A 20,278-nucleotide genomic window follows, 5' to 3' on the forward strand; every position below is an offset into this window, starting at 1 on the left:
ATTTTTCTTTTGAAATCTTGATTTCATTAACACCAGAAGTCAATATAGAAAACAAGTTTTACATTTCTGTAGACAATCGTTTTTGGTAGAAACAATGCACTTAACAAACGTCTAGCTGCGTAGGTTGGGGTGGTTATAGTTGTGGCGCCATGATTACGGTTCGTCATCAGAAAATGCCCCAAAGCAGAATAGAACAGAAGTTATTCAGGCATTTTAATAAGACACTGACTTTGCTATTTGTGTACATATGCCTCAATTTAGAACTGAATCTAAATATCCAGTAACTACTGAGAAGTTTGACGACAAACAAATCCCTCGTACTGTGTGAAAACGTTTTTAAAAGAATTAATTGATTTCTCAAGCCGTTCAAGATGACATCAAAGCACTTTCTGAATGAAACATCTTCCTAATGGCTTGACAGTGGGAGGAAGAACTCCTCAGGCATTTCCTGTTTTTTGTTCTGATTCTATGAAGAACTAGATGCATGACGCGGTCAATGAGATATTTTTGCTCCTGCTTTGCTACTATTTTTATCAATTGAGAACCACGGGCACGTAACGGACCTTTACGTGGGCGGACCTGTTCTTAGAAATATCTGTCCTCCAGAGATGCATTGCATCACTGACCACTGACCGTCATCGACTGAATTCTGAGCTCGAATAAGGTCGCTTCTCGAGCACTGTAATCAGTGGCAGATCTAGTGGAGGGGCCCGTCCCCCCCCCCCCCCCCTATTTGAGTGAAAAAGGAAGAAATCACAGAAGGAAGAAAAGCCGGAAAGGCAAGCAAAAAAAAAAAAACAACCGTTCCCCCGCCCCCCTTAGCTTAGCTCAAGGTCTGGATTCACCACTGGTAGTTGCTGGTTGTTCGTTGGAGTCTGTCTCGGGCAACCTCCCCCTAGCCTCTACCCACCCCCAATGAAAGTCAAGATTTGGCCCCGGACCCACAACCCTATATAGATAGTGTAAAGAGGATTGAAGACTTCAAGTGCGTGCTGGGCTGCAGGCCATTGACAACTTTTACAGAGACATGTTGGGAAAAAGAACAGACTCTGATGCAAATTTACGGTTTTATGTGCTACTGCTGTACTGCAAAGAAGGTGAGTGTATGAAGTAACAGACTCCCTCTTTCGCCTAGTCCATCGAGTGAGACCGTAATTAAACCGCGAGGAAAAATGGCCGCGTGAAAGTCAAATAAAGCAATATAAGAAAAGTTACCAGCAACGAGAACTGGATTGCTTTAAAATGCTTGCTTGCTTGCTGGTTAATAATTTGCGGCTATGATGGTTCCTGATGAATTCTGATGAGCTTGGTGTGAACGGAAAAATTTTCCTGTCAGTAAACAAAACAGCGGCCTTTTAGTTGGCTACTAACTCATATATGTTTGCCAATAACTAGACCACCGAGAGGACTAGTTTGCCGTTTTTTACTTTTTATATCTCGGGATTTTTGCTGATTCAGGTCTGCTGAAGCTGGTTTTGCCTTTAGAAGGTTTCAAGATTTGAGAATGACGTCATATACACATTGGTCGTCTCGTACCCAGACCTCGCTCCCAAGGCAGCTGCTTTAATTGCAGTCACCGCTTTCACAGAACGAAAAATGTGGAGAAAATTCTTAAAACCTGGCAACAAAGAGTTTGAAAGTGCACTTCTAAAGTTGGCAAGTGAAACAGGAGCTCCTAAAGATGTAGCCGAGAAAGTTCTGCGGGAATGCAATGGCGATTTCACGTTAGCAAAACAAAAGCTTCAAGGACAGAGCTCAAACATGGCTTCCAAAGGAGCTGACGGGAAAGTTCCGTCCACGTCTTCTTCGTTGCCCTACACAGACTCTCCGCCACCTTATTCGGAAGCGGTCGAAGGAGCTACGGCTTTACCAGCACCACTACCACCACCATACGTTAGTCAAGAAAAAGATTCTCTTTTGGGTGAATTAAAAGCCGTTTTTCCTGATCATGCCGACGAAAGATGTTGTACATGTTTTGATCCCATTCGTCCTGATAAAAGTGAAGGATTTAGCGGTGAAATGATTTGGCATGGACTGAAGGTAAGTTAGGCGTCATGTTTCGCTTCAAGTAGAACACGGAATGGACTGCGGATTGTTCCAGAAGCTTAAGTGTACGAACATAAAGCCAAATGTTATCAGCTGTAAACAAGTACAGTTAAGCTTAAATACGGTACTGTAAGTGCGGTGTGTTTTCCTTCATTTCTTTTCTATTCGCTATTCGGCGTTGTAATGATTGATAAATGTAACTTGTTAGTCTCGCCGTTTCTGCCATACTTAACGATTTAAAGCTACAACTACTGTTGTTCAAGACACTTCTGGAAAGTGGCATTTATATTGTAACCCTTGTGAGAACTCTAATCAAACTCTTATGCATCAATGCCCTGATTATGAAGTAATGATCTGATGCTACCATCCTCCATATTCGCTGTTGTGCAGTGGTGATCTGTGCAAAATTTGTGAATCCTAACTTTTGTTGTGGGTGGAAATATTTGCACAGTATATATACGAATAACTTACTTCTGTTTGTGTTCTGGCGCGAATCAAACGCCTGATATTGAAGGAACTCATGATGAATGGAGAAAGAATTCTTGGAAGATAGTAGCTTAATTACTTAAGCACTTGTGGATCAGTGCTCTAAGGCTAATGATAAAAGTAATTGTCTTCTTATCTAGTTATTGTTGTCCACAATTTCATTATCAGAACACGTTTCAGCCTCAAGTTAGCTAGTGGAACATTTCCAGCAGAGGCCATGTGGAAATCAACTGGCTTGGGCTAATGTTTGTGGCATAGTCTGCAATATTTTGAATAGAGTTGACTTTGCAGGCCTCCTCTGCTTAGTTTTCTTGGCAGTCACACTAAAGGTCCATGAAAGTGCAACTTGGAGCTATCTGCATAAAAATGTAATTTAACTTCCAAAAGAGAAAAAAAGAAAAAAACTGTCATTGTTTTGGACCTCCAATGTGACTTCCTCAGAGACTTACTCAATATTTATAGGAGGCAGCATGGCTGAGTGGTCAGTGGTCCCGGGTTTGAGTTCAGCTCTGACCACTAACTGGATTTGTCTCGTGGTAGCCCTGGGTTCAAATCCTCGGTGACACTACTTGTAAACAATAGCCAACTGGCTTGCCTCTGGCCAGTTGGGATTCTTATCAATGCTATGTTTAATTTGAATTATTTGTTTCAGTTGTTTGCTCGGCCCCACCAGCCTTAGTGCTATAAACAATGCCAAGGGTAAATAAAAGTTACTTTCTTTTAATTTTCATGTTTCGAAATAACATTTTTTTGATTTGTGTTAGGCATACCATTCAGAATGCTACGTGAAAAGTAAGGGGCCAAAATGTGAACATTGTTGCTTTTCACTGATTGCTTACCCTGAGAAAGGCTTGTCTGGCAAATGGGGTATTTACAACGGCTGCAAGTATCATGAAGAATGTTACATCCAGTATGCAGGACCACGCTGTAGTGCTTGCTTTGATGTGATCTGTGTGGATCCTGAAAATGGTCTCTCTGGCAAGTGGATCGATGATGGAAACAAACAATTTCACGAAGAGTGTTACAAGAAGAAAATGTTCGTTGAAATGAGAGCTAAGCATTCCTAGCTGTGTCATTGGTACAGAGAAATGTTCATTTATGTTCACTGTAGCATGTGAGAGTTCATAAACATCCCCGGACTGTTTCGATGTAAGTTTACAGCACATATTTGAGAACTGGGCAACAATCCTATATGTTCCAATGTCAACATAGAAACCCTCCATACAGGACTTTATATGTATGCAACAAGTACTGGTTGGTAGAATTTGCATGTATTATGTTTTAGTCAATTTTGTTTCCTAACATGTTACTGACATAATTTCAGAGGATAGTAAGGTAAAATAGAATGTATTCATCATTGTTGGTACAAGTCCTGACCAGGTCAGAGATAAACCAGCAAGTGCATGTTCATAAATTAATAATAATTATGTTTATTTAATATGGTCATGTATAATTTATATTGTGATAATAATTTATGTTTGTCATTATTGCAAACATTGATTTTGGATTAATCTGGAATATGGTATCTTGTTATTACTGTAGACCATAATGTCAGACTATTAGATTTTGACAACTTTTAAACTGTGTAAAATTGGCCAAAGATTTCATTACCATAATGGTGTGAGTCATTCGAAATATATGGGAGATGTTATGAGGCATTGTAAAAAGTGTTGGGTATTTTGTTAGTGTACTTTTTTCCAACAATACGTAGTAAACAGTAACTGTTGATTGCGTTATGCTAAGTAATTGTAATGTATGATGATGTGAAAAGACTTTTTATTAGAAAAAAACTGCTTCTTTTAAGCAAAGATAACAACTCAGCTGAGCTGAGGCCAGTACTCATTTATTAGTGTTTTTATTTGAAACAAATAGCACCCAAATTTTTTTCAAGAAAGAGTATCAACATCAGTCTATTAGAGCATACACAGGTCAGGTACAATGTAAAAACCTTCAACACTTGTCTTCTTGATGAAATGTTTGCATCTCAAATGTGAGATGTTTGGATCCAATTCATCCAAATAATTGATTTTAGTAATGTAAAATAATGGAAACACTTATACCTCAAGACTATAGCTAGGTCCAAATGCCAAAACTTTGGATTTGAAAGCTTACTTTTCTATTTCAGTGAGAAAATAATTATATTTCTTGCGCACCTAATAAGAGTTGCATACTAGGTATAAAATTTTAGAATGGTGTAACCTCAGCTCGGGGTTTTTCCAGACTGAAGTCATGAACTGGGTGGGTGTGCAACCCTTATAAAGTTTTTTATTTTGCACACAAAATGTATTCCAAATGTGTGCTAAATGGTTGTTATGCTGAAGGCGGCTTAAGTACCTTTGGCTGCAATAAAAGAATAAAAGTATTGAAATGTGCATTATTAGCCATTTATTGTCATGTTAGCTGGTTTTACATATAAATAATGCAGTTTGTGCAGAGTAGTGGAAAGAATGAAAACCATTGGTGGTAGATATTCTGAATATGGCCAATCATGGGTGCCACAGACATCCCCTTTTCAAAATTTTCTAACTTCTCCCTGATGAAAATCAGATTTCCTCGACCAAATAAAGACAAAATGTCAGATCTACTGGCAGCTTGTCGTGTGAACTAAAAAAAAAACATAGCCTTTGGGGCCACACATGCCTATATAGCCCATATAAAGGAGTACTCCCCCCGTCCAGACCATTATGACAGCTGTTAATCCTCAATGGCAGGTAAGAACATGTTTATTTTTAATGAAGTCACCATTGCTATGAAGCTTTTTGTACGATAAAAAAAGTCAACTTTATTATTTAACCAATTACAGCTATTTCTTGATATAAAGGATGTCAGTTTAAGCATACATGTAAATGTCTATCTCATTACAACTGAATAAAAATGTCAGTTGATTTAAAGATGCTAATTTCAAGATATTAAAAATAATCTTTGTAAGTGATTACTACTTATACTGTGAACTTGTATGAAAAAGATCTATTTGCATTAATTACCTAATACTGATGATGTACATGGCATTCTCCCATATTATTACATCTCATCTGATCCCTAAAATGACCCGATGTACTTGAAAAAATTGACAGGATTGCTTTGCATTTTTCAAGATAGGATATTTTAAGAGTTGCTATAAGAATATCATTTTTCAAATATAAAATGTTTACCTTGATTCCAGCTATTAAATATTATAACTCGTTAATTAGTATACATATTCTGTGGGCCAGTAACACTTAAAAACATGAATCAAAATGGAGACTAACCATTTACAAAATATTTTCTTATATCAAAATAGCTGCAAAATATATCATTGAATGGTTACTATGCATTTGCTGTCTCTTTTACAGGCACAACATAGAGAATTAAAGGACATAAGAGCAGTTTTGTGACTGGCGAAATCTGGATTTGAGGGTTATCATTCAATGCCAGTACTTAACTCTGATTTCTGTAGCATGAAAGAACTAGAGGCATTGTTAATCCCCATGTCCCCTGGATGGGATGCTATCCTTCAGAGATTACATTTGGCATTTTGCTAGGTTTTCTTAACAAGTAATCAGTAGAATTCATGGAACTTTTCAACATTACTGAAGTGACATGAACTATACAGTATCATAGAGCATTATTCCATGAATTATTACTAAGCTGGAAAATTTGTTTTTTTTTATTTTGTTGTAATGAGTGAACATTCATTTTAGCTAGATTTTGCTAGATCCTATTAAATTCTAAGAAATACATGTAGCTATTCCTGAAAAATGCATTTCCCAAAATTTTACTTTCATGATTTATCTTAAAATTTACAGTAAAAAGATTTAATAATGAAAAAATATGCCAAAAGGCTCAGGTTACACTAATTATCTGGAAAATAATTAAAGTTTTGTAAATGTTATATCAACAGCAAAGTTCTCTTTGTATGTTTTCCATGTTTTGGGTTTGTGAGGATTGTCCAGCTCTCCCCGGCGAAGAAACAACCTGCAATGAACAAGAATGCAGTATTCTGAGAGAGAACAATTGTGGAATCCTGATTTCTCAAACCTCCCAATATTTAACATTTTAATGTACCAATATAAGTAATGTTCCTTTATATTTGTTTCACAGTAATTTAGCCCCCAAAACAATTTTTGTTTCAAGAAATCACACTTTCCTTGTAGTTTTACTCAGACCTACTATGGCTTATCATGGCTTACGCTGCCATTGTACAAAGTTTCAAGAAAAGCAATGAGTTTGATAGGTTTCTGGTCATAACATTCTGTGCTCCTTTTGTGACAGAAGTTATTTGTAATTCATGAAAGCAGATTTGGAAAGGAAAGTTCGTAATGAGTAGATTACTTTTTAATATTTTTTATAGTGAAGGATTTCCACATCGTTCATGCACCCTGTCATCCCCAAAATGCCACAGATAACTTTTGGATTTTTGATTAAAACTGAAACAGCCTTACCTGGAATTCTCAATGAAACTTGTGTGAAACCAAAAAAAGAAAGCACAATTGTCGTATACATTAGGAACATTCTGCAGGAGGAAAACGCAAAGTTTTAAAACTAATGCACTCATGCAAGATCATAGTTTGGTATGAGCAGAAAAGTTCTCAATCCTGTGATTAAAATACATCATCAAATGACAATGATGTCAATGACAATGAGTAAGAATAAAAATACTGAGAATAAATTAAAATGATTGCAGGTTAAAACTGTCATTTTCAATGAGATAGAGCAGTTTTCAATTGAGAGTCCTAAAACCAAAACCAAAACCAAACCAATTACTTACCAATTAAACTACTCAACCAATCCCAAACCACAGTAAAGCCAAAACCAAAACCAAAGTAACTGCCGGATTATTTTCTACACTCAACTGAAAACTACTCTAAAGGGCAAATGCTATAATTTGGCATTTAATGAAAGTTTACCTGATGTGATGAGTAAAACTTCATTTTCACGTCTCCCGTAAGGGTTGGTGACTCTGCCTCATAGAGAATGATAACTAATTTGTCAAGATCTTTTAGATGCTGTAGCTATCAAAAGCAAAATACTTAAACATTAGGGGTTGCATTTATTAAACAGTAAACACCTCACAGAAACAATTACAGTGTAAAAGCTACAATTACATAAAAATTACACATTATTTACAACTATGACCTCTGACTACTGGTAGTAATGCAAATAACATTACTTACAACCTAATTCCTAAGAGTCCCCAGAGAGAAGGAGGAGGGAAGGAGTTGGGAAGGAGTTCGGAGGTAGGGAAGGAAAAGAATGCATTAGAGGTTGAACCTGAATGTCCAAGGTGCTACAGATCACTGTGTCACTCTATCTTCCAGTAAAGTGACTGTCTAGATATTTTGTGAAGAGAGAGGGGGTGGTTAGACAAGGTCCTGACTTCATTTAGTTCACACACCTGTCCTTGGCGACAGTTTGAGAGATCCAGTTTAAAAACAGTACTGCCATTGATGATGATCTCAAACGAAAGATCACTTCCATTTCCAAAACCAACACCTGACACAAAGAGATACATAACAGTAAGAGTTTGTTAATTAGCCATTAAAACTAAGCTCTATGATAGACAAATGGATGTATTAACATACCAGATATTCCATCGATCTTGATGTTTTTAATGCGATAAGAGACAGCAGCTGGAAGTCGCCCATTCAATTTTGTGAATACTTGTTCCAGGTAACCTACAAAACGACTCTGCAAAGAAAAAAAAGATAAATTGAAGTTAGCTATTTGGGATAGTTACTAGCTCACAGTTGTACATTTTTTTTTTTACCTTATATTAATACCGTTTCTGTACAAACCTGGCTGGGTGTCTCAACACCTTGAAATGTATTTCCTACTGAATAATCTGTTCTTCTGTGTCCAAAATACTCCAGGCTATGCTAAACAGGAGGGATAAAAAAAGATGTCAAATAATTTGATATCTAGTCTAAAATAAATCTAGGCACCATTATTGTGACTAGATTTTAACCCTCACCTTAAAACAAATGAAGAGAGTGATGACTAAGGTCTAAACATGACAATAATATATTCATAATAATAACTTTAACGTATCCTTTGTTCTAGTCACTAATCATAATAAATTTTTCTGTGTTAGTGTAGTTTGATTCTCTCACAACTTGAAATGATGAACAATAATTATTGTAAAATCAAAAATAAATTACATATTAGATAAATAAATAATAATAAATAAAATACAGGTCTAATTATAGACAACTACCTTAGCTTCCTCAAACTGCCCACTAGCGATAAGCCAAGCACATACAGCAGTCCCTGTTCTACCTGGAAAAAAATACCATGATTATAGCTGGTAAATATGCATAGATTGAATGTTGAACAATACTTAACACGTGATCACATTTGTTGATAACCTAACAGCTAACTGTTACCCAATGCACATATTTACTGTGAAACTCAGAAAACCATGAACACCAGAAATATTGTGTAGCAAGGAAAAAGCCAATTAGGCATGAGAAAGTTAAACCACAAACAGCAACAGTAAGTAGTAGTGGTTTTGAGGTTTGTTCCCATGTCCTGAACTTTACTGTGTTTGGTCACTCCTCAGTACCCAATTCATCCATCAGAATCAAATCAAAGTGTTCACGGGTTTTTTTTAGTTAACAGCAAAGTCAGAGATATCTAAAGAGTACACATTTTATTGATAATAATAAACAGGTTGGACAAAACTTAAGATTCCTTGTTTTCATTACCCTCTACCTCCCACCTGCCCTGGGTATTTCCTCGAGAATGGTGATTTATGAAACAGTCCCTCCATTCATACGAAAGCAAAGGAAAATCCAGTTTCTTTTCTTTCTTACTACCTTTTCCTCCTTTACAATGTACCGCAATAACATTCTTTGGATCTCTGTCAAGCCATTCCCTCACATTGTGTGTAAAATATAACAACTGACTGAAAAAAAGACAAAAGTATAGTACACATGTCAGTCAACTAAATGCAATTCTATTTTAAATAAGCCTCTGCCCAAATTTTAGACAAAAAAACCCTCCAAATTAAAGGTCTTTCTGTATGTTAAGCTTCTATATTATTTTATTTACCATGGTTTTATGTTGATTTATAAGAATTACACTGTATTATTTTTGTCCGACTAATAAGCCTTTCAAAATAATAATAAGCATCAAACAACAAGGTGTACTTAGACTACTACATGTATTTAGTGCAAGATTTTAAACTAATACCATCAAAACTTCTAACCTTAGTCTAGGAACATTATGGTCATCAATCAGTACCCTCTCTACTCTGTTGTGGAACATAGATGGATCATAGCTTCTCTCACCTGTGAGGGAATAAATTTAATAACAATAATTAGATATAATTACTATTTGTAGCTTGTTATGGTGTGTTTTCTTAACTGAGGTACAAGTCTCTGTAATTGTAATGCAAGAAAAAATAATTGAGGTAAAGGAAATGTTAATGACAGCCCTTTTACAAATCATTGAAAGTTCTTTTCTACAAAAACATTACTATGAAATAAATGATAAAAATTTATATCATTTTTTTAACATTAACTATGATTGCCATTTCTTCATTTGCAAGTGCCACTGTACATTCAAAGGTGTGTAAGGTGCTGTTGAAAATTTTCATAGAAACGGTGCAATATAAATTTTTTCCATTATTATTATTATTATTGTCATAAATTATTATTATTATTATTATTATTATTATTATTATTTTTATTATTACAAATGTACTTACTACATAAATTGTAAACTTTATAATGGTCTTGATGTTTTGTATCCAAGAACCGTACAACTTCCTGTAAATAAGCACATGGAATTAACAATTCACTCTTTTCAACAGTCAGTTTGTGTCAACACCTGATTTGAATACATGTATTGACCCAGCTACTTGTAGCAAGTGTAGCTGCTGTTATTGTTTCCTAACCATCAATTCATTTCCATGGCCTATTAATATATAATTTTGAGCTAACCTGTGTTGCTATCATACTGTATGCCTTCAAGAAGAAATAGCAACATAAAATAATTATTGTCAACTTACTGAAATTGGATTACGATACAACTTGTGTTTTCCAGATGATGGAAATGACATGGCTATAACCTTCTCTGTAAAAATGAAATTAATAATTTAAACAGTCATATACAATTTTAAATTATCATTTATGATACAGTGAACAGTAGAGACATTTCTAATCTTATAAACTAGTAATGATAAAATTATTCTTGACTAATTAAAAGCCTTTAATTTACAGTTGCAAGACATCTCAAAGTGAACAAACCAAACGTAATTTACTAAATATAAGCATTTCCCACACATGGCTTGTACAAGGTTCAGTTTTTGGTTTGCCATCCACTATTGCCTGACGTGCCCCACCCACCCACCCGTGAAGAATTTTTATAGTCTATTAAGTTGCAGCGAATTTGTTCTCTAACCACTTTTTTATGCCGCTGTAAGACAGTTATGTTGTTATGTCAATAAACTGGTCAGGCTGCGTGGTTCGGCTTGGCATGGCTCCCCGTGGTGTGTGAGAAATTGTACATGAATGCATGTGTGTATACATAATAAAACAGATGTTGATGATATTCTTACCTGTAACATAAGTCAAGTCTAAATCAAAGCCGTCCTTTTGATATCTCCTCTTGTTCTGTGATATCTACAAGAAGACATTTCAAGCAGAGTCATTAGTGAGTCTTATTATTCAGTTGCATGAAGATATTTCTATTGTGTAGGAGAAAAATATGTCTCCTGCAGGCAGAGTATTTTTAATGTTTATTTGACAAGTAGGTGACATGCATATACAGAGGTTTCATTGACATTTTCAGCAAGAGGGCAACTGGTTTTCACAGGCAGGCAAAACATTATGAGCCGAACTTCTTTATAAGAAAAACTTTCCTCCAGATGGTCAAACCAGGTGGCCAAATCATCCTTACAGCTGGTCAATTTGCTCAGTGCCTGGCCTCTAATGAAACCCCTGCATATAACTCTCTTTGATTCCTTCGCAACTCTTTTTTTATCCAGCTTTGTAAATTTGTGCCCACTCACCATTCTCCTTGTTGCCCTTTCTAGTTGATCTTTTCCAGTGACGATTCTTATGAACAGAAGTACTCGTACCAGACGAGCTGTGATAATAAGTCTAAAAACACATTAGAAAAATACAAGACAGTGAATTATAAGAAACATCATATAACATTGAATTATTATAACAGAATGATCTGAAGACAAAGACAAAGTTTTTCAGGTTTTCAGAAACTAACAGTGGCACATCCACAGATTAACTATACTTCTCCACTGTTTCCAGATCAAATTGGTGGGTTTTGTGCAGGGAGGAAAACCGGAGAACACAGAGAAAAACTCTCAGAGCAAGGACGAGAACCACCAACAAACTTGACCCACTTATGATGCTAGGTTACTTATAAATAAATAATGCACTACAAGTAATATTACATAGTAAATCATAATTATAATCAACAGCAATCTAAAATAGCAGAACTCAACATTTCTTTCAGTTAACACCGTTGCAATTTGAGAAAATTGGATACTTACTTTGCATAGCCGTGTTCCTCTAAGGTCAAAAGAGAAAAAACAAGAGTGAGAACAAATGATATAACCACCACCACCAAGTCTAGGATTTCAAGCCATCTGTGAAAGAAAGATTTTCTGCAAAGACAAAAAAATAAAAACAAATCAACCAAACTTGTATATTTTAAAAAAAGAAGATAAAACTTAACAAAAAATAAAAAAGTAACATATTAGAAGTCTAAGCAGAACAAATCAAGACACCACAAACTATTTATAATTGTTTTATTTCTATGCAATTACTTAAAACTTGTAAAGTATAGAAAAGCCTATGGACAGGCTCCCTTGAGGGGTATAGGATGAAAAAAAAATGTCAGTTTTCTTATTCAGTTTTTTTTTAAAATCTAATCATGACACACCAGCAGCCTGTTCACAGGCTAAATGCAAAAAGACATACAGTACATGTACTCACCCCAATGCAAAGATCCTAAACAGCACCTCAATCAAGAAGTAGGTTACTATTGAAATAGAAATTATTTCCAGGCTCTGCAAGAAAAAAGTGAAACAAAAAGATAGCTAAGTAATAAAGTTGACTGTCTCCATACAGACACCTCAAAATTAGGACTGCTAACTTAGTCTCACCAAAACCAGAATTCATATAATTTCTGCCTCCATAAGTCTGCCCCTTTAGTGTCAATAACGAAGAGGTTTGAGTGAAGTAACTTTATCATGCAGGGCACCACATATATTTACTAATGATTCCTACTCAGATAAGACAACTTTATTTTTTAAATATCTAACACTTGCCAGCAAAATCTAGAAACACTGTCCATGGTTTTTGATCTGAAAGTTTACGAATCAACTTACAATAACAGCACTTCTTTTGCCAATCAGGGCATGCACTGCAATATCCCATCTACATGTATTACCCAGTCAATAATTTACTAACAGCAAATTGAATATAAACTGGTTTCAGTATGGTCAAATATTAATACTACTGAAGGAAGGCCATTATTTACCTGTTCTATACGTCCTGCAGTGGCCAAGTCAACAATTACGATAACAATATCTGCCAGCACCAACAGCAGGCTAAATACTCTGTAATAAAGTAAATTTTAAATAATTGATAAGTCATAGAAATAAATTCATCCCTTACACACAACAACAACAAGCGACTCAAATTCTGTTACTGGAAATTTCCATTTCCTCAATAATCTGCTACAAGATAACAGTGACAAGTTCTAATTCATTTGTGGTGATTAAAAAAATCTGTAGTGAACTTGTAAAAACACTTATCATGTATAAATAACCTTTAAATTATAATTTTTTACCAACCTGACAAAGAAATGCTCCACAATTCTTCTGAGGGACTCTCTAAATTTTCTGTGAGGTTAGAAGTAAAGTACAAACTTGAAATTATTTGACTGCATATATGCTGCCTAACATATATTCAAAATAACTTTCATTTCTAGACTATGACTGAGCAGGGATGGAAATGCTGGGGGCTTTAATAGCACAGAGCAACTTGAATCTTAAATTCTGAAAGATGACCACCAGCTCATATCCTCCAAATGTTGACTTCACCGACACATGGGTAGATTGTGTCAAATTTAGAATTAAGTGCAAGTGACTAATGTGCATCAAAAAAATTAATGTTGCAGTTCTTAGAGAGTTATGTTCAAACGTTTGTAGTAGACGAATGCAAAAACCACACAATAGTACAAAATAAAAAAAAAATACATGGCTTAAGACCATCTCCATGGAAACAGTCCATAAGACAAAATCCCAACCAAGAAAGTACCAATCAGAACACTTGGATTTACCTCCATGCTACCTTGCCATATAATAAATGAAAATTTTAAAATAAATAAATAAATATAAGGATTGATAGGAAAAATAAATAAATATATAAATAAATAAATAAATAAAAAGGATTTTTACAATAGTTCGCAAAATGGCCTTTTGATCACTGTTTCCACATCAAATATTTAGTGGATGTCGAGAGGAAAACTCAAGAACTTGGAGAAAAACCCTTGGGCCTAGAGCGAGAACCAACAGCAAACTTGACCACATATTGCCTGGTTCTAGCATTTAAACTAAGGGAACCTTGGTGGGAAACAAGTGGTCCCATGGTCCCATTGCTGCACCACCCTTGCTTTCTCTCCCCACTACCCCCGCTACCAAGTTTGTTTCCCTGAACTCAATTTAAGCTTTCTATTTTGAGTTCGCATCCCCCTTTTTCGAGTTGGCTCTGAGGCCAATGGATTAAAGAATGAGAAATAAACGTGTTGTGTGTGATTTTGTTTTACTGTGCCCACTAATCTGGGGTGAGCTTGATAGCTAGCTGAGTTCATGTGGGTGCAAACTTGCTTGGGTGCGAAACCTTATTGCACATGTAATCAGGAGTCACATGTAATTAGCAAACAGAAACACTGCCAAAACGTGCGATCAAAAGATTGTCTGGCAATGATTCTGTAGTCAAGACTTGTCCTGCTAACATGTGCACTGACGTGACAACTCTGTAGTTCCACTCTAGCACTCTAGGACTTGCCACTTCCTGTTTGAAATTCTAGCTACACATACTGACAACAAGACTTGCTTCACGGACAGAACGCGTTATAAAACCGCACTCAACAGACACTTCTGAAAGCAAAGTATTCACCCCGGACGTTCAGACTTACTAAGACATTGAACAAAGTCGTAACGCTGAGTAATATTGACAACCGAATATTTTGCAAACTAAGCAACAAACGGCGGTATCAAGCTTGTATCCCCTTGCACATGGCTTGTTATCTCCTGAGACTTAAGTCTTTTAACTTCTGAACCCTTGAGCCCAATTCAAGGTCACTATATGCTAATACGTATACGTAACTTGAATTTTCCATTTATACTGACACGGAAAACAGTATATAAAGTAACTTTAGAACTCAAAAGGAATTGAACAGTATCAAATTTACACTGCACACAATAAAAGCACCGTAAAATCTTCATTGTATTAAAGCGCGCATTTTGTTCAGTTCATGTTAACTTCTCGTCTAGTGTGTACAACTTCTCACACTTTGATGCTGATGTTGAGCATGTGTCTGTTGAAGCAGATCCAACCGGAATGAATGTCTAATGTTATGTTGAATAAATCTAAGTCACCTACCCCAAGCGAGTGCTCTTTTCCAAGACTGTTTCAGGATCGCTCCAAGAACTAAGAGCCGCGTCCGTAACGAAGTGAATATGCTTGGGAGAAACTGAGACCTGTAAGAAGTCATATTCTTGTTCTTTCAGATCTTCATCTAATTCCTCGTCGTCTTCTTCGTCAAAATCCTCTTCCTCCTCTTCGTCGTTCATTTTTGTGACTAGTTTCTCTTGGCTGTCGTATCTCGTGCGGTGATAGCTTGCACTGAAATTCGGGTTATCCATAAGTTCACATACAAAAATTAAGAAAGCTCATACTACAAGCAACAACTCAACATCGTTTCGTTCAGTTTACTCAGGTCCGGCCTTCGAAACTGGACACCACTTCATATCCCAAACGACCGCTCAGGGGAGGGGTAAGTTAATTAGCGACAGTAATCAACTGGCCATGTCTGGGAGTATAAATCATCTGAATCATTTGAATTCCTTGTAGTGATTTCTCAATTTTGTGTTTTCTCTTACAAACATAACGATTTTAATCCCCCTTAGAATTATTTTTGTCAGTAGGCAGGGCGGAAGCTTAGAGAATCTGCTGAATAAACAGACAGTTTATATATTTAGGTTTCCAACTTCCCATCCCTTGCTCATTTGATCTCAGTGTTTACTTTATATGGATAGTTGACTCAAACGAAACATTACTTGCTTTTTGGAAACCTTTAGCTCATTTTTCAGTTCCTTACTGAGTTGCGAAATTACATTTCTTTGTGACAGGTTTAGAGCTATATAAAGCGCACAGAGAGTCGACACAAAGAGGCCAATAACTTGTCAGTAGCATTTTCCCTTGGGCTGTATTGCTCTGTTTCGATCTGTTCTCCATCTGTTCAGCATAGCCACAAAATTGAACTTCATTTACGAATCTTTTTCACATTTGAGCCCAAACATACCCCTATAAACCTATCTTAAAACGATCTAATTCACATAACAAATCTTTCAACACCAGTACAGTGCTAATGCAGTAGCCAAAGAACCTCGTCAAATTTATGACAGCTTGTCTAAGTTTTTTTTATACATAATTTCCTTACCTGAAATCCAAGGAAGAAAGACAAAGAAGGTCATCCTTGCGCCGTTGATAATGTTAGAAACTGAAATATATTAGAAAGTGCTCTGGTTTGTCTACAGAAGAAAATGAAAAACAACAAAACAAGCTACCGAGAAGATCCGCATTCCCGCCAAACTGTCGCCTCGACATCATGACGAGTCTATCTTCACATCGACTTCTCTCTGCATGACTTGGCAATGGTGTTTAATTAGTAAAACTTGTTTCTAAAATGTCCCTACTGAAACAGAAATTATTCAAATGGAAGGAGAAGCCGAAAATACTCAAGACAGAATGGCCAGAACTCGTGGGAAAGGTAGCTTTAAACACATTACTATTTTTGTTTGTGATCATGGGAACAGAAGGCACAGTGAAATATGTGTGCTTCAACTGGAAAATTTATATCAAGATTAACGCGATCGATTTCCTGCCGCAAAACATTTAAATTTTGACCAAAACATGATTGTGGTTTCAGTAGCTGTTTATTAGCTTGCTTTTTTGAAACTGATACTCATGCTCCTGATGTGAAATCGGCAGCAACGATCTAACCTGCTGAGCTGCGAGAGCGATAAGTCATAACCTAAATGGGTGTGCAGATAAGATGATTAAATTTTACCAGAAGCATATCACGTAGAATAGGTGATATGCTTCTGATTTTACATTGGGCCATTATTATATTCTCAGCTTTATGTGGGATAGTTTCGATTTCATCTCGAAGATTTCGCTCTTCGAGGACATCATACAAAGTCTATGCTTATTTTTTTTAATTTATGCCGGCGGAGTCGTTTCACCATCGTGACGTCATAAAATACCTTGTGTAAAATTTACTTACTAATTTTAGTTATTATGGCATAAAATGATTTGGAACGTTTCATTCAAAAACTCCTAAATATTCAATTTTTTACGGTCAATACCCTTTTAATATTGTTTTGTTGAAATGAAAAGAAAGGATCTAATGATTAATTTATACAATTATAAATCACAGTATAAATTTATATATGTAGAAGACCAAGAAAAATAATATTACAAACAGTTTAATTTAACTTCCAAAATGAAATAAAACCTTTTCAGGATGCAGAAGAAGCAACTACAGTTATAGACAAGGAACATCCAGGATTGAAAGTAAATATAACATATTTAACAAATACCCACCGCTGTTTCCTTGCTTCAACTTAAAATAATTATTACACTATAATGTATTGGAAAATGAGATTTTTATGTCAAATAAAATTGTAGTAAAATTAAAAGCAGGATTAAAGTTTCTGTCAAAAGCAAGCTCTTGCAAAATTAATTTAAATACCATCAATAAATAAAGGGATAAACATGCATGAACAAATATTTAAAACTCATCCTGACTATTAAGGAAGTTTCTGAAAAAAGATTTATTGAAATATTTTGTACACTTAATCAAATCAGTTTTTTTGTAAATTCAGCTTTTTTGGCCCAGTTGTCTGTGAGAGAAATAAGTATGACTTACTGTGTCAGGACGGCTGGGTTTAAGCCTTTTTTAGTCCACCCTTCTCCCCAAGTGGTCATTTGATGAAGGGCCAGTTTAGTATTAAAAGTTTGTTCCTTGCAGGAGGAGTAGAATCAAGTGTGGCACATAGGGTTCAGGTGCATGGAATCTTTTCAAATGCATGTGTTACAAACTGGATAATCAGCCTTTCATAATTGCTGCCTTAGCTAAATAACTGTCTGTATTTTAATTCATCACATTGCAGATTCAAATTATTCCTGAAAACAGTTTTGTCATAAAGAATTTGGAAGAGAAGCGAGTAAGGATCTTTGTGGACAGAGAGCAAATGGTCGTCAGGATTCCATGCATTGGATGACATTTAGTAACAGAATTGAAATTTTGCATGGCTAGCTAGAGGGAAGTCAGCTGAATAACTGAGTAAGCAGTGCTGTACTAAAAATTTCTACGTCAGATTTGTTGTCAGGGCACTGACTGTTACCATTTGTTTCAAGTCCTAGTGCATGCGTACATCAGAGGAATTCGAGACAATAGATTTTTGGTCCACAAAAGGGCTTGTGGAACAGTAGCTCTGACTCAAGTTTGTCAAGTCTGTCAAGTCTGTAGCCTTAAAGATTCATTTATGTCTGTGGGCCAACTGTCTTTAATTATTAGTTCAAACACAGCTGGGAACACATGACAAGGTTGTGTAATAAACACTTTTTATTCTCAACTTGCCTTTATTGTTTTTGACAGAGCATTAAATGATTACTTAGCATATTATTAATGAACTACCAAAGTCCTTGTTTTTTAGACAGACTGTAACATATATAGAGTAACATCAGCAACACAAATTGCATTGTTTAACTTGCTTTATGAGAGATTGACTGCATGCTATCGTGCACTACATATTGGATACCATATCCAAGATTTGGAGAGTCACTGTAAGGCTAACAGAAGTTAATATATTTCTGCACCCTGTCTCTTGCATAACAATCAATAAAATACATATTTGATCCTATTTGATTCTTAAAGCCTTGTTAGACTATCCAGTTGCCATTATGCTAATCACAAGCAAACCAGGCGAGAAAAACCAGAACCAGCTGATTTTTTACAACTAGCTGTCGGCACTGGATACACCGCAGAGACTTTTGTTTACCCACAGTAAAGTGAGACAGAGAAACCTAAAAGATTATCTTTGGTTTAATAGTGAATAATATTATATATATGAACCAGGCCATTTCCATTTGCGGGTCACATCTTGCTTCTCTTTCAAAATGGTGGAAAACTTGAACTCCTATCATAACAAGTTACATTTAAGAAATAGAAACCATGTACTGTTTCTATCAGTTTTTAGTATAAATCTACTAGTGTTCTATCATGAATGGCATTCTCTGATTGGCCACTTTACTCACTATCTATTCTGTTGTAGATAGTGAGTTGCGTAGCAGTGTGCACTTGTTAACAAAATTACGGCCACTTCTTTACGTTTTCGAGGTGTCTGTGAAGAGGATTTAGATAGTTTTGAATGACTAGTAGATTTATACTAAATCAATTAGATTACTCCCTCTCGATTTGCAACAGGTGAGTGTTTCCACAGCTTTTTTGGGTTCTCCAACACGTCTAGGAGTGTTTCTATAACTCAATAGAAACACAGATAACACGTTTTCCATTTCTTCTAGAAAATTCCGAGATGAAAAAGAGAAAACAATTTGTTTACTTTGATCCTCAAAAGGTAAATCCTCTTTGCTCACGCCATCATTTCATCAACAACTTGAGCTGATTCTGTTTCTATTGAGTTGTAGTTTACATGATTTTAAACCAACTGGTGCACTATTTTCTTTGGGCTGTTTTCTAAATAATAAGTTCTACTGATAAGAAAATGAATGGGAGCAAACTCTTTACTTTTTAAATGTTTTTGACCTAAGCAACTTGGAAATGACCTTTGAACTATGACTTATTAAATAAAAATCAAAGACCACAAGACAATATGAAGACAGCACACAAGAAATATTGTAATGCTGAACATCAACTGTCCCAAACACAACAACCAATGCCAGAATGGTAGTTGAATGATTTAAAGTCAACCATTCAACTGGCAGTATGTAGTAATATGTTCCCTATAATACTGCAAAAACAGCAGAGTGCCTGCCACAAAGACATAGCCTTGTTCAGTGGCGGATCCTGACCTTGAGCTAAAGGGGGGGGGGGGGGGGAGGGGGAGGGGTTGCCTGCCCTGCCGGCTTTACTTCCTTTTGCGATTTTTTTCTTACCCAAAATAATAACTACATACATCAAGTACAATTGCTAATTTTAGTCTGAAGACAGTATAGAATTTTGTACTGAAATATAACAGCAGAAAGTTTCTTGAATCTTGTTGTTTATGTAAAATTATATGCACAATGCAATTACTTGGATAATTTATCCTTTATGCTCTGACAACAGTGGTTCACATCATTCATTGGTAATTACCTTTTGCAAACTGTTAGTTTCCAGAAATCTGAGATATTTTTGGTAAAAAAATTCATTTTAGTCTGCTGAATAAGAAAAACATGGTTATATACATGGTGATATTTTCTAAACTAGGTCTATTCAACTTGCTATT

The 20,278-nt window shown here is 35.7% G+C and overlaps 3 protein-coding genes across 5 annotated transcripts; 2 read left to right on the forward strand and 1 right to left on the reverse strand.

The window, feature by feature from the left end:
* The first annotated feature begins 728 nt into the window (after nt 1-728).
* On the forward strand, nt 729-3,895 carry LOC145496555 (uncharacterized). Its single transcript, XM_081476256.1, has 2 exons — nt 729-2,040; nt 3,297-3,895. The coding sequence occupies exons 1-2, from the start codon at nt 1,597-1,599 to the stop codon at nt 3,597-3,599; spliced, it is 747 nt and encodes a 248-aa protein (XP_081332382.1). The 5' UTR covers nt 729-1,596; the 3' UTR covers nt 3,600-3,895.
* Nucleotides 3,896-5,240: 1,345 nt separating this feature from the next.
* Nucleotides 5,241-16,293, reverse strand: LOC145496539 (phosphatidylinositol 3,4,5-trisphosphate 3-phosphatase TPTE2-like). Of its 3 annotated transcripts, none has more exons than XM_081476234.1 (19): nt 16,207-16,293; nt 15,147-15,389; nt 13,334-13,381; nt 13,018-13,096; nt 12,471-12,544; nt 12,026-12,139; nt 11,525-11,615; nt 11,072-11,135; nt 10,523-10,587; nt 10,220-10,280; nt 9,719-9,800; nt 9,327-9,415; nt 8,726-8,787; nt 8,307-8,387; nt 8,094-8,199; nt 7,907-8,004; nt 7,419-7,523; nt 6,954-7,024; nt 5,242-6,486 (listed from the first exon to the last, which is right to left on the reverse strand). In XM_081476234.1, the coding sequence occupies exons 2-19, from the start codon at nt 15,335-15,337 to the stop codon at nt 6,384-6,386; spliced, it is 1,584 nt and encodes a 527-aa protein (XP_081332360.1). In that variant the 5' UTR covers nt 15,338-15,389; nt 16,207-16,293; the 3' UTR covers nt 5,242-6,383. The 3 variants fall into 3 exon arrangements, with proteins under 3 accessions (XP_081332359.1, XP_081332360.1, XP_081332361.1); XM_081476235.1 differs by lacking the exon at nt 16,207-16,293 and adding an exon at nt 15,839-16,129; XM_081476233.1 differs by lacking the exon at nt 16,207-16,293 and having other exon boundaries at nt 5,241-6,486; nt 15,147-15,778.
* An 80-nt stretch (nt 16,294-16,373) lies between these two features.
* On the forward strand, nt 16,374-19,877 carry LOC145496562 (uncharacterized). The gene is made up of 3 exons (XM_081476264.1): nt 16,374-16,536; nt 17,292-17,342; nt 17,942-19,877. Exons 1-3 carry the CDS (start codon nt 16,453-16,455, stop codon nt 18,050-18,052), a joined length of 246 nt encoding a protein of 81 aa, XP_081332390.1. The 5' UTR covers nt 16,374-16,452; the 3' UTR covers nt 18,053-19,877.
* The last annotated feature ends 401 nt before the right edge of the window (nt 19,878-20,278 follow it).

Source organism: Orbicella franksi, chromosome 9 (assembly GCF_964199315.1).
Source record: "Orbicella franksi chromosome 9, jaOrbFran1.1, whole genome shotgun sequence".
Classification (NCBI taxonomy): domain Eukaryota; kingdom Metazoa; phylum Cnidaria; class Anthozoa; order Scleractinia; family Merulinidae; genus Orbicella; species Orbicella franksi.